We start from the raw sequence: 15,487 nt of genomic DNA on the forward strand, positions 1-15,487 counted from the left end.
AAGAGTCTACATGTTCACCTGCATGAATGACTGTGACAGAGCAGGGCTTCCTTGCACAGAACTATTGATAGTGGAGGAAACATAATCTTTTCTTGACTATTAATCGTAGTCAAAGTAGTCAAACACAGGACGGTTAAGAGAACTTGTCCTATTAAAGAAAGAGATTCCTTCATCCTTGGAGGTGAATAAATTTGTTTGACTGGTCTACTAGGTATGTAAGCTGTGCTTTATCATATGGTCTGCCTAGGAATTATTTCTTGAAAAAATGTGGCAGGAACCTGTTGCCCCAGTTGAAGAAGCTGTCATCCTTGGATTCTTTTTTCTGTTGCACTTAAACGAAGACCGATCTCATTGAAAAAGTAGACAGACCTCTACTTTTGTCCAGATGAACTGCAACTAAAATAAATGCGTGATTTTAATGTATTGACTGAATCTCAACTATGATGGGATCCTAGTCAGATGGCTGAGATGACCCTACATATTAAGTTAGGTAAACCAAATTCAGTCCTGCTTAGGCTAGTTGCTCTGTTTCTAGACAGTTAAAATGGGGCGAGATGAATCTGAGACCTAGTAAGCATGGCTTTACATTAAGTTATGTGAAGGCTAATGACATAAGCTCCCCAACAGACGTAAATCATAGGGACACAGACAATGAATATCAGAGAAGAACTGAGAACAAACTGTTAACTTGTACACCAGTATTTAATCAAAACGATACATATTTGGTGTAACAGAGACTAGACTGAGACTACTATAGCTTGTTCATAAACATATGTAAGGAATGAAGGAAGTTGTATGGTTTTGATTCATCAAAAATGTATGTATGCTTGCTCTGAGTAATATTATATGGACTATATTGAAACCTGTGGATAATTATATAAAAAAGAAAGGTAAAATATGTTTTTAAAACCAGTCAACCATGTAGTTTACAATGAAGTTCAAGAAGATGACAATTTCTTTCATGAACTAACAGTACATCCAGAGCATGGAACTGTGCAGATACTTTTGTGAAACATGTAGGAGTGGAAGACAGCTTGGGTGAAACAATCTGATTTGTAGTGCTCGGGACAGTAAAAAAGAAGAGCAACAAAAAATTAACAATGGTCTTAAAATACCCAGTTTTTAGTAGACTCACAGAATTAAAACATTTGATGCTATGGCAAGCCATAGTAATGGAAAAGGAGTTCAGGAGAACTGGTAAAGATTAAATAAAAAATACTAAGGATACAAGCATGAATTATTCTAATGAAAAACAAAAATAGTAAGTATATATAATCAGAGATCATTTTGACTAAGCCATGATTTTTCAACAGTCTGCTACTTGAGATAGAATTGTACAAAAGGTGAAAACTAGATTAAATTGTTAAGGTTGAAGACAGAAAAAGCAACATAGGCATCTAATAGCAAAGCACAACAGTCAGTCTAGAAAATGGGATACAGTCAGGGATATTAGAGGTGACAAGAAAACTTTCTGTAAGTGCGTTAAGAAGACCAAAAGCAGAGTCATTCTAGTACGTGGGAAGGAAGGAAAGCTAATACTGTATGACACACAAAACCCCCAGCACTATTTTTCCCTCAGTCACTACTGCAAAAAGATTACCTGTGATTAAATGACTAACGTAATCAATGTCAGCAGTAGGGCTCAAGAACATGGACTAGAGTGGGCAGAGAACAGGTCAGGTAAAACTTAGATGAAGCTGCCATTCTTAGTTGGCAGAGCCTGATGGAATGAAACCTAGGCTGCGGAGGGAACCACTAAAGCAGTCTCATGGCTAGTAATGGCTACACCACTGAGACTTCATGAAGAAAAGAAACTTAGAAAGGAGACAAAGTCCTGGTTTCAGCAAAGTATCTACGATTTAGGCTTTTACACAGCTTTATATTCCTAATTTCTGACCACCTAAATTCCTGATGAAATAATTTGCTTAATTAGGCCAATATGTCTTCTTGTAAAAAAGGAGGAAGACCCATGAAACTGTAACTGCACATCTTTCTGGTTTGAATTCCTCAAAGTACGTTGGGATCAGCAATCAAACCACCTACATGTAAGCTCTTCAAAGGTGATAAATAATTGTCAAGATTTTTCAGGAAGAAGTTGTGCCAAACTAATCTTATTTCTTTTCATGACAGAGTAACAGGTGCTGCTCCTTAGGGAGAAATGGTAGACATAGCTTTCATGATCTTATAAAAAGACTTTTGACACTGACACATGTAAAAAAAAAGAAAAAGATTGGTCTTGAACAGGGTGATGGTCTATAGGTCTACAGCCATATGCTACATCTCAATTCATACTTTAACAACATTGTATTATACTAATTTTTTGCTATTCGGAAGTATGAATCTGTCTGTGGGAAGAAACTAGTTAGCAAGAGACTCAGACACAAGTTTTGCTTGGTTGTAACCCACAGCAGAGCAGCAGGGTGCCTCCTGTCTACCAGTCGTAAATCACTCTCCCCTGCCTTGCCTTTCCAAAATATGTGGCGCTTGTCTGGCGCAAAATGCCACAATCAGCTGTAAAAATACATGGGGGGGGGGGGGGGGGGGCAAATGCCTCGGCAGAATTTCTACTGACAATACAATGGAGGTATGGGGATGTGTGACGGATGTCTAGCCACTATCTTCAGTCAGTAATGATACTATGGCAAAGAGAAACAAGCATCATAATCGGCAGGAAAAGTAAGCATGTGCAATACAGGTCCTTCCACCTTCAGCTACAGTAAGGTTTAATTAGGAGTATTGTGCCCAGTTTCAAAAATTTCACGTCAAGGAAAATGGGAAAGAGTCCAGAGGACAGAAAACAAGAGGAAGAAGAAAAAAAGAAAAAAAGGAAAAAAAAAAAAAAAAGGAACAGGAAAAGATTGGAAGTATGGCAAGACTGAAAAACAGGTGTGTCTAGTCTTGAGGAGAAAAAAACTGATGGATGGGGGAAGCATTTTAAAATATGTAAGTTTCCTGCAAAGCAGAGAGAATAATATGTTCTCCACTTCCCCTGAGAATAGGGCAACGTAATTTCTGATAAACTCTTTGTTGTTTTTTTTTCTTATCTCTGCAAAACAAAAGTAAGTTCTCATCTGTGTCAAGCATCATTGACACACCTGTGAGCTCTATTCCTGAGGCTACCTGCAGTCTTGACCACATTTCTACTACAGGAAGGATGCCATACAGACTATAGACGGAAAACAAGACATAAAGCCATGTGGTACATATGACCACAGCAGAAAAATTAAATTTGGAGCACAGGTACATTGCACACAATGGCTAATGATCAACCGGTTGGTCTGATAGAGCACAGATGTGGCCACATTGCTGTGTCTTGGGATTTTACCACGATATCTGCAACAGGCGTTCTTCCTCAAGATCTTATTTTCAACAGGCCTGAAAAGGTCAGATTCTTTATTTTCAACAACATTATCAACAAATACCAGCCATTGCGATGGCAGGAAAAATGCAAAAATTAAGCCTTGAGGATTGGAAGAAATATTCTGAGCTTGTCTAAGACAGAGATTGCTATCAAAATTTAGATGGGAAAAAAGAAACCTGATGCTTATTTAACAACTTAAAATTATAATTATTTTAAAGCCAATCTCATGAATTATTAATTCCTGGATTGTTATCTTTTAATAGCTTACTTTGATAATGGAGAAGGCATCATGATGACTAAAACCCAGTCAATTAAGGTAGAATTGCCTAATGCCATTTAATAACATTGTTTTACACAATGGACATCCTAGTCACACTTATCTGGAATACTTACGGTGTCATCTTATCTTTTGTTATATTTATCTGTCATTCACATATGCCAGGTAAGGTAGATATTCACCTTTCTGGCTTTCTTTCTGCTAATATATATTCATAGATAATGTTGGATTTAATAAAAACCAGGAGTTCTTGTTAAAAGCTAGCAGTGTCTAAGTGTACAAATAAAGTTTAAAATACTACCATAACACACTGCGAGCACAAATATTTCTCTTCAGACAGTATAAGACATAAAAAAAGATCCTAAAATTGTACCATAATATGAGTCCAAAAGTATTTTTGTCACTAAAAAAACAATCAATTGACTTTACATCAAGTGAAATAGCCTACTAGAGCTGCTGTCTTGCTACAAAACAGATTACATGGTCCAGTTTTCAAAAGCAGTTTAGCGCAGTATCTCAAAAGTGAGTGTCCTGGGAAGTGACAGAATAAACACCAGTAAAGCACGAGCAAGTTATTACGTATGTCGAATACAAAGAACTTTGAGAACAAGATAACGTGTATGTTAAAAATACCAACTTATCATTAAGTAATGTAAGTTCATCTCTGTAGAATTTCAACTCCAAATAACAACAGATAAAATATTACTGGCTGATATAACATATTCTCTATACAGCTCCTCTTAAACAAGATGGTGAACATTTTTTAAAAAGCAACTGGTAATTATGTTGTGATAGACTCAGAATCTGAGCCTTCATCAATTCTGCTGCCTGCACGTTAAATTGTTTGTATTATTTACAGTCGAACTTGAAATCTGCCATCTAAACACGTAAGAGAACATCGCCATTTTATTCCTTTATTTTAATGCTGCGGATTATTCACGCAGTAATTTTTAAAAACTTATTCTTCCAAAAGAAACAACTCAGATGACCTAAGCGATACCAGCAGAGAACAAATTAAAGGAAATATTATTGAATAGTAATTTATGGAGTGGTTTTAGCAGCTCTTAAAGAAAATACTGCAACTCTTTATATCATTATTGTATCTCACTGACTAATTTGTTAAATTCTGCACAGGAACCAATCCATTGACTTGAAGTAACTGTTGGATATAAGAGTAGTTTAACTCCTGTTTGCTGAGCAATGTGCACCTATTTTCTTACAAAATTATCACTGCATCCTTGGAGCTGCTCCCTTTCCCACAGAGCTGTAGCCATCTTTGTGTTTTGGTTCTTTGCATGAAGGCACTGTTCCCCCTGACTACTGACACAGGCACTAGGAGCTGATGGGGAGGAAGCAAAACAGCAGACGTGGAGACTGGGTGAGCATAGGGCATTCTGTAGGTCTGTGACCTAGCTATGATAAATTGACTTTAAAGAACACACCTACAACAGAAGTATCAATGGAGACCGACTTATGTATTTTTTAAAATCTCATGGCTCTTGGATGCCGTGTGTGTTCTTTTCATGCATCTGACAGTTTCTGCTGTGTAATAATAGAAGAATGAACTCAACCTGTTTCCTGGGTCTGCTGCACCTTGCATGGTGATTGATGGCATTGGGACCCTAGCCTTTTGCTTCATTATCAACCTAAGGCATGGAATGATAATTCTGAAACTTTATGTCCTATCTGATCCCTCAAATACTTGGAGCCTGCCAGAACTTTCATCTCTGGGTGCAACTTACTGTTGTTCAAGTAATGTCAGAATGACGCACATACATAAGAATTCTTTCAATATTAGAGTGGTTCTTCTGGAGTTTGGATGATAAACAATCAGTCAAAAGTGTGAAGCAAATGTGACATGGCCAACACAGTGTCAAATCATGATCCTGGTGGTGAAGGAGACTGACTTATTTCTCTGCAGACACAAACAGCAACAGCAGTGAGAACTGAATGCCTGGCAAGCAGGTTGTAATTTGACCAAAACACTTTTAACTCTTTTGCCAACGCATCAGTTTTGCAGAAATCGTTCATTTCAATGCAGTGTCTATCAGGAAAGGCTTCTCAGAAGCAAGATGTCTCACCCAACAGAGACACAACCCAGAGCAGCCAGAAGTCCATTAATGTAAGCAATTGCACTAGGTGTGAAAAACCCAATGCTAATTCTAGACTGTGCCATATTAACAGCTAATCTATAGATGGTCTCTCATATACTGCTTGGCAAATAGTAGGATTCTTCATTTAAATTTAGCTGTCTAGGCTCCTGTATATCTATAGGCTGATTTAAGCATTCCAGATTGTAAAGGTGATCCCCTAAAATGGGTATCTAAACCAGCTGTATTTTCTTACTCTTTGGAATTGCTTCTTTCTCCTTACTGTAAAAAGAACAGAGACAAGTAGCTCAAACAAAAAAGTAAAGCATTTAGGCATATAATTTACTAAAGTTGGATGAGATAAATCCCATATCCCAATTAATACTCTTTCGCCTGAGAGAACTTGATCCAGGATGAGGCACTGAGAGTGCCCTATTCTAAAATGGCCAAAAGCCTCATCCTGAAGAATTGAGAAGGATTCCTGTTGGGTTCTGGGCTGAGAGCTGGTGACAAAAGTCAGAAAGAATAAACACACTGGACAGCACAAATTAACAAGAAGATGGTTACAGATCATGGTTGAAGATCTCCAGCCTGCCAATATACAACTGTCTGAGGGAAATCTGATGGCATATGAAGCAAGGTATGTGGAAGTGAATTAATGAAAAACTCATTCCTACTAACAAAGCTCAACAGATGTATGGTTTATCTTAACAGACACTGAAAAGTAATCTGAAAAATCAGACCAAAAGTACAAAGATCTCTGCAACTATAGATGTCACTTATTGGTCTGATAAAGATGTGTTTATTTTCTTCAGATCCATCTTAGATCTGCTACTATTTCGACCTAGCAGTCCTAGGTGTTATAGCAGTCCTCTGAGTTGCCAGACTGATACCTTTGGCAGTTAATAAGCCATTAAGTTGCTGAGCATCTATAAAAATGTATCAATGTTTTAGATGTCCCAGGAGTCCTATGTTTAATAAAATACTCCCGATAGAAGTGAAGCATTTAAAATAAGAATGCACTTTCTAGAAGAACTGGAAATAACAAATCTTCTACCTATGTTGCTTCTTTATAAAAATTAGATTTCTCCCTCTACCAAGAGTTTAAAACCCCCACAATTCAACATTTCTGGTTTTCCTGACTGTTCAAAGACACAAACCACAAACGTACACACATTTTAGAGGTAGCCAAAGACTCTGTCAGCTCACAGAGAAAATGACTGCAGTAACAGGCTCCGTGGGAGCTACGCTGCCCAACAAAGGCAACACAGCATGTATGTACAGAGCTGCTTTGCTACAATCCCCAAAGTCCTCAATCAGTGTAACTGAACAACAAAACCCTGCTTATGAAACCATGAGAGCCAACACAGGCACTGCTTGTTCTGCTGGCCACACCTACAGGAATTACTTTGTGAGGGGCGAGGAGGGGGGAGGCGGGGGGCTCTTTTACACCGATGCTCATGTAGTTCATTTTGTAACACAGCACATGCCAGTGCTTGTTTCTTGGGTGCTGCCTAGTCATCGTTCACATAGAATTTGCTTGGGAGAAGCAAATTATAGGTGTACGACGTGAGGAGAAAAGCTGGTAAACATTGATCCAGTTCGAGCTGAAACATATTGCTCTGGAAATTGCTCCTCAGCAATGGTCCGTTATGCGACAGATTTCGAATAACTGCAAAGAATGATCTTTTTAATGATTTCTACAATACACATCAAAGACCAAATCCTGCCTTTGCCTCTTTCACTGTGGAAGTATCCTGGCAACGGAGCCAGTGCTGATGTTTTATGTAAGGATTTCTGGGATTCATCCTTCTCTGCTTAGCTGTGTAGGAGAGGCACTAAGCATCAGAGCACTGCTGAAATATGCAGTGTTGTGCGGAACGGATGAGCAAGGCTCGTACAGCATGTGATGACAATGGCCAGGGAGTAATGCCGAGAGGGGAAAACGAGATCCACTCTCACCCCACCACCCCCTGCCATCCCCCTTGCACGCGGGGATAGATTCTGCCCAGGGATTTGCCCTTACATTAATGTTATGTAGCAACAACATAAACACATGTGGCAAATACATCCCTGATGGGAAGATACTCAATTCGATATATTTTCTAATGCAGTAGGAGGAAAAAAATATTATATATAGAATCTGCAGTATGAAAATCCTTCTACAGTGCTTAGATGATTAGGTAATGGATATTTTGTTTCACATTAACATATACATTTAGAGAACTTGCAATATTCCATTTTAGCTTCTCATGCATACGATTGTCACTGTAGGCTTCTACTTCAATAATTTGTTTCTGAATTTCTAGGTTCACCAAAAAGGATTCACAGGGTTATTTGTCAGAGAGGTATAAAAGTCTGAATCCTTTAATTTCCTACCTCAACAACAATGACAAATCATTTCTTTAATGGTATTTCAGAATAAAAATGATTAAGTACTGTAAAATGATGGCTTACTGCAATGTTGAAGGGGAATCTGATTACCTGCTTGGGAAAAGGCTGGAGTGTTTCCACTCAGGATACCAGTCAGTATCTTAAGCCCCTTTTTTTCTGGAGAACTATGATCCAAGGGGTAAAATAAGAGCTGCCTTTCAGGACTAGATGTCTGAAACTTTTATCAACTTTATGCAGGCTCTGGAACATCGCTGAAAAGGGTTCTTCCTGATAGCTTTGCCAGCTAAGTTTCGTTGGCACTGCCACAAATTCTTTTATACGATAACCTTACTCTTGCACAATATTGCTAAGATTTCATAACAATTTACAAAACTTCAGTTCATAATGTAGTGAGCAGTCTTGTGAGTATCACTATTTGAGAACAAGGAGACCTGAAATAGAGAGACTAGGTTCATTTGACCAAATTACAGTTCTCCAGACTCCCTCTATATTCAGTGGACAGACAGAGGCACTTGTGACTGATTTCCTAACCTAGAAATCTAAACCAGGTCACATGAACTGTATTCAGAGAGCAGGTATTTTTCTTTTTGGTCTATGGAGAGGGTTCAGAGGGACTAGTTCAGAGGCAGGTGTCTTTACAGTAGCTGAGGTGAGATGACTCCCCAAAATGGAGGTTAAAGTGATTTGGTTTAGGCTTCAGAGAAATCCTTTTCTTCAGAGAAGAAAAAATTTCCTTCAGAGAAATGATTCGGGATTCCTGGCTGTCAGTCTTGCCAGAACATCCTTACCTGAACGTGCACATTCTCCCTGCAGAAGGAGGTAAGGGAGGACTCTGTGAATAACAGAAAGGCATGGCAAAGTAAGAAGGAATGACAGACCTGGTGTTACTGTCACATCATTTCCATTCACCACAGGTCTTTCTTCCTCTTCTTCCTCTGGTGGCTCGATACCCGTCTTCTCCATATTGCTCACAGACTTATTCCTTTTACGTTTGCCTTCAGCCCCGGGAGTGGCACCTGGGAGGATCTGATCTGTTACATTTAACAGCAATGGAGCCGGTTCTGCTGGAGGCTTCGGAGTGCCGTAATAGTTGTCTGGGAAGAAAAGAAAAGAAATAACACATAAATCTGCAGAAATACATATGCTGCTGCTGCTTCTTTTGTTGGGATTATGTGAGGTAGGATCTGGTTCATCAGCTAATATTAAGATTAGTTCTCAATGTTTCCTGTGAAGTTAAATATTCACCTTTCATGAAATGGTAACTAATTTTCTTGGTGATAGCACCAGTGATCAAATGATGTTCACAAGTATATACCACATGAACACTTCCTGAAATGTAACATTCCTGTCATCCAAATACCTGCAAAATAGGCAGCATACCAGAGCTGTTTTCTTATTTCAAACTGTTACTTAGGATAAATCAGTTTTGCAACATTTATGCCAAAAGAGAAGATATCTGAAGGATCAAAAGGACTGTAAAAGTGCTGGCTCTTCACCATGTTATGTCATTTCCACCCCTCCAAACTCTCACATGCTAAGAAAGTAAATTATCAACCAGTGATTCAGAGATCTGCAGTTTTCAGTAATGCTTGCACTATCTAATTTTTCATATTTGTCAAAATTTTGCTATTCATGAGCCCCACATTTGTAATATTTAATGCTAATGTATTTTCAAAGAAAGTTGAAAACTTATGCTTTAGGGCTTAAAATTATCTCAAAGTACTAAGGTGTTCTGAGAAGACTTAAGGTGGCTGACAGATTACCCTCTATTTGTCTCATGAAATTTCTGGCAGCTTCCTCTGAATCATCTACTGCTGTCAGAAGGATTATTAGATTAGATGGACTATGGTCTCATCTTATCTATCAATATCTGTATGTTTGAATTTCTTGCACAGCTGGACTGAAAATTGGTTTATTACTGATGCCTCAAATTTGTCTTCAAATATATGGTTAAAAATAAAATATTAAAACAATTAAAATAAAAGAACATTAAAAAATAGCAAGTCCTTTCTAGAAGCAAACACAAAGAGTAGTATAAGACATAAAGATAAAAAAATGCTCTTTATGCATGCCTTTTTTTTTCATGTGCAAATTGCATTGAAGGGCAGTGACCAAAATGCTGCACAAGTAGATCTTCAGCAGTTAGTATGGGAAACTAAAAATAATGTCCAGCTCTGAGACAGTTTTCCAAAGAAAAAAGCACCTACGTAAGAATACGTTGAAGATATTTTAGACTGTATGACCATTTTTTAATTCTTATCCCACAATTTAGGGCTTCTATGAGATTATGTAACAGTACGAACTGGCAAAAATTATTTTAACCACATATGAGTGTGAAATAAATAAATATGTTACATATGCACAGTAAACCATCATAAGATGCATTTTGCAGGCAGAGTAAAAATTATTACTACTACTATTCTTGGGTGTTTCCCATGAATTACAACGTTCAGACACACAAACACCTCAATACAGCTAAGTAATTGAGCAGCCTTGCAACTACTGAATACTCTATGAATTTTTCACAGTGGTTTAGCAAAATTATATTAATAAAAGATGCTTTTGTAATTGTAACACACTAGAAAAATGTCCTGTGTTAAATGGCCCTCATACTGATAGCAGGATCCTCATTGCAGGATTTGGGGTCTAAGGGAGTAAGAGAAATCTGTATTAATCCACTCGCAAAACTGTACCTCCAAAATTTGTCAAAATCAGATTTGTCACAGTCAAAGTTCTACGCTCTGGCAATGAAGGATATTTTGAGAGTACTGGAAAACCAACAGCCTTGAAGGCAGTGCTCAGCTGGAAGTCTACTTTTGTATTTCCTTAGGAGCACGTTACCTTTATTGGTGAGATTGCATGTCTGAAACACTACATATTTTGAAAAAAAGATTTCCCAGTCTAGAAAATTCCTCTCTGACTTAAGCCATTTTACCACTCTGAAAGTTAATCAGTGCCACAGACACCTTTAGCTTCAAAAAACTTGTTAGGTATGCACTAATTTCCACTGATTTCATAAATACCAGCACACAAATCCCAGGGTCACAGGACCAGTGTGATACAAACTGTGAAACTAAAAGTGTGGTACCTTGGCTTTTTTTCCTTTGTTCTTAGTTTTGCCACTGTCATACAAAAGTGAGTGCAGTAGTAATTAGCAGTAATATTCTGAATGGTAGATAAGATGTTTTAAATGAAAGACATGCTCATTCCATTTTTGGATATTAAACAATTTTTCACTTTAACTGATGTATGTATTATTGGGAAACAGAGAGAAAAGTCCTAACAAAAAATTTCTATGAATATAACATATATAAAAATACAAGAAACAAAAATGCCCATTCAAGATTAGGAGACAAAGAAGATTGAACTCTTTCCGTTTCAAACTGAACATGCAGTACAATTTCCAACTTCTGTCCTCTAACATAACAAGTTATGTGCCTTATGATCTAGTAACCATTGACTTGATAGTTTTGCATTATTAGTTGCTACCTACCTACCTATCTATCCAAAATCCAAATATATGTACAAGCAGTGCAAATAAAACCAAGAAACTGTTCCACAGATATTGATATAATGACTGCATTATAAAGGTGTTCCAAAGGAAAAAATATATAGGATGCGATACCCAGCCATGTCAAAGAGGGTGCAATGCTCAATTAAAGAAAAAGCAGAACCAGTGTAAACTGTATCTTCTATCAAAAACTATTTCTCAGTGTCTTGAAATTCCTTGCCTAAGCCTTAGAGCATTAGAGCTAATGGAGAGACTCTAAATAGAGAGACTGTCTCATAAAACCTCAGCAATTGCTGTATCTGGGTATAATGCAGAGACTAAATGTTTTAAACACCACAACTTTTGTTGCAATCGTGTTTGGAAAATCTCTGATAAAACCAGCTTTTTTTCATCCGGCATGAGCAAAGGACAGGGCTGGTTCTAGATGTTGCTGTTGAAACACTAATCATTAGGTACAGAAATTCAACTTTCTGTAGGTACAAAAAGCACACCAAATAAATAATTTCAATTGTGTGCAATTAAAAAAAAAAGGAATAAATAAAACAAAGAAAGATTACTAAAAGAAAATATAAATCCCATGCTCACTTGCAGTCAAAACCCCCAGCAGTTAGGAGCATTATAAAAAGGAACAGAGCACAAAACAGAAAACACCTTTATAGCAGTACACAAAACCACATAGTACCCTCCCTTTTGTATACTGCCTGCTGTTCTGGTACTTGCCTCTCAAAAATTACATGGGGGAACTAAAGAAGGGCAATTAAAGCTTGGAACTGCTTAAATTGATTTGGAGTTTTCAGCTTGGAAATGGGACAACTGAAGGGGGATATGGCAGATATGTATAAAATCAGGAGAACCCTGGGAAAGTGCCTAGAAAACAAATGAATGGATGCTTGGCTTCTCACTACATGAGAACAAGAGGATGGCCAATGAAATTAGCAGGTTTAAAACAAGCAAAAGAAGTGGGTTCTTTTCACACAGCATAAGAGAATAGTGGCATTCACTAGCAGATGCTGCCAGTATCATAAATACAGTCAAAAAGCAATTATACAAAGTCATAGAACAAAAACAACCAACAAAAAAACCCAACACGAAAGCCACTAAATGTAAAGGTACAAATTCTGACTCAAGAATTCCATAAAATACAGAACAGTGGAGCACAGAATGTATCTCTGCATGCCTTCCCCGCTCTTATATCTTTTGCCTTAACATCTGCCAAGGGGCAGTAGTAGAGACAGAGTACAGGGCTACAGTTTCCCTTGGTCTGACTCAGTGCAGCTGCTCTCTTGCTCGGGTGCCTCCTCGCTGTACTTCAAAAAGTGTGCACACTCTTCCGCCACCCCAGCACAAAGTCAAGAGGTCAGTTTAAGCCAGCAGAGCTTAAGCTAAGCTCTTTGCACTGGACCTGACTAAAAGCCTTCACGCAGACAGGCAGTGCAGAATAAGTATTTAATTGCAGAAAACCCACCGCGGCTTAATCCATCTTGCTGCTGTGCCTGATTGCCACAGTGCTCCCAGCCTGTTTCCAAGTGCAGCTGAACACCGAAGATGGTCTAACCTAACCTCTTTGACTTTGCTGCCGAAATGGCTTGGAAGCCACGGCACAGTTACAATTACCGAGCGTTCCTTGCTACCCCTAAGCTGCACAAAAAGGTCTGCCTGATTCTGCGGGGAGGGAAGTCAGATAAAATTACTGGGGATGTTCACCCTGACGACAGAGACCAGATCAGGGAGTCAGAAAGTCAGAAGCAGCAGAAAGAGGAGAAAATGAGGAGGACAAAGCAGCTGGTTTTTTTCTTAACCTGAGCTCACCTATGTCAGGAAGTAGTAAGACTTATTTTATCGATAAAGTGTTTGATGATGAAGCAATAGATCCTAACTTGCTTCCTAAGAAAAGGTAAGCCCTTACAGAAGAAAATAAGAGAAAATGTTTGGGTGTTAGTAAAGAAGCATTAGAATCATCATGATGAAATGGTAACAAGACTCAAATCTATTGACAGTCACTACACCGATGTGCTCAACACCCAGCGATCCCAGTCACTGGACACAGTTTTAAATGTGTCTCCCACAACGTGTCCCATTTTGTGCTACATTGAAGGGACTGACCTACACGCGCTTTCCTTTGCCTGGCTTTGCCAAGCACCCTCACCACCAGCCCCCCGAGCCCCTCTCCCCTTCTGTGAGGAAAGAACCCGACACGCAGCACAGAAGCACAGAGCAGCAGGAGGGTCCCTGGCTCCTGAAGCTCCACCGTTCTCATCTAAGAAATGTAAAAGTCGAGCGTGAAAATGTAAGTATTGTGAAAAATAAAGTGTGGTGGTGAGGAATTAAGAAATTATAGTAAGAATGAACAATCAGACAGAAAACAAGGTGTGTCAGAGCCAAAAGCTTTTAATACGAATGCTTCCAACTATGGTGTGACTCAGATTCTGAGCCCAGAATAAGATACACATTCCTTTTCACGCTTATTTTTAGAGTGGGATGAAACAATACCCAGCTACAAATACACCCCTGCTTCTGCTTATTCAGCACCCTCATTTAGATTGATCTGTCTGTACTGTTTATGCAGCTTGGAATTGCTGAAGTATCAGTCAAAATTGTGTGAGTCAGCCACAACTCTAGGAAATGAAAGGCAAACCTTATTTTTCAAGTTATTAGAACAATAACTGCAGGTGTTACGCTGAATGTTAAATTTTTACATATTGCTTTCGTGGTCACTCACTAGTGATAATAAATTAATGGCAAAGTACTCTGAAATTAATTGCTGTCTGGATATGAGAGTTACAATTGATATTTTAACAGCTCTCAAATACATATGGGGAAAAATGGATTGCAATGGTATGCAGAGTTTTAGGTAGGCAGAAATTAGCTTATTTTAAAATTAAAATAATAATGTAAATTAATTTGAATATTTTATTATTTGATGCAAAGATGATAGCTGCAATAGGCCTGACTAGAAGCCTATCGCATATATCAAGAAGCCTCTGTTTATAATCTATGTCTGCTTATAATCAATGTCCAGACGACAATCAGGGACAAGTGGTGTCCCTCAGGGGTCCGTACTGGGACCGGTGCCGTTTAATACCCTCAATCAATGACAGTCAATGGGATCGAGTGCACCCTCAGCCAGTTTGCAGATGACACCGAGCTGAGTGGTGCAGCTGACACTCCTGAGGGACATGATGCCATCCCAGAGGGACCTGGACAAGCTCACGAAGTAGGCCCGCGTGAACCTCATGGGGTTCAACAAGGCCACGTGCAAGGTCCTGCACCAGGGCCAGGGCAACCCCTGGTGTCAACACAGGCTGGGGGATGAAGGGATTGAGAGCAGCCCCAGGGAGAAGGACTTGGGGGCACCGGTGGATGAAAAGCCGGACATGAGCTGGCAGTGTGCGCTCACAGCCCAGAAAGCCAGTCATATCCTGGGCTGCATCACAAGAAGCGCGGCCAGCAGGTCGAGGGAGGTGACTGTGCCCCTCTGCTCTGCTCTGGTGAGAGCCCCCCTGCAGTGCTGCGTCCAGCTCTGGGGCCCCGGGCACAGGAAAGACACGGACCTGTTGGAGCGGGTCCAGAGGAGGCCTCAAAAACGATCAGAGGGATGGAACAGGTCTCCTATGAGGACAGGCGGAGAGAGTTGGGGTTGTTCAGTCTGGAGAAGAGAAGGCTCCGGGGAGACCTTGTAGCAGCCTTCAGTACCTAAAGGGGGCTTACAAGAAAGATGGGGGCAAACTTTTCAGTGGGGCCTGTTGTGATGGGACAAGGGGTAATGGTTTTAAACTAAAAGAGGGTAGATTCAGACTAGATATAAAGACGACATTTTTTACAATGAGGGTGGTGAAACACTGGAACAGGTTGCC

The 15,487-nt window shown here is 39.3% G+C and overlaps 1 protein-coding gene across 12 annotated transcripts in view; it reads right to left on the bottom strand.

Annotated features, from left to right (window-relative positions):
• The window catches only part of MAGI2 (membrane associated guanylate kinase, WW and PDZ domain containing 2), a 755,552-nt gene that overhangs the window by 249,320 nt on the left and 490,745 nt on the right, over positions 1-15,487 (bottom strand). For all 12 annotated transcript variants that reach the window (XM_056340978.1, XM_056340976.1, XM_056340974.1 and 9 more), the window contains one exon: positions 9,001-9,216. In XM_056340978.1, coding sequence (XP_056196953.1) covers positions 9,001-9,216 — 216 coding nt within the window. The remainder of the gene's footprint in view (positions 1-9,000; positions 9,217-15,487) is intronic.

The sequence above is a fragment of the Falco biarmicus genome, chromosome 5 (genome assembly GCF_023638135.1).
Source record: "Falco biarmicus isolate bFalBia1 chromosome 5, bFalBia1.pri, whole genome shotgun sequence".
NCBI lineage: Eukaryota > Metazoa > Chordata > Aves > Falconiformes > Falconidae > Falco > Falco biarmicus.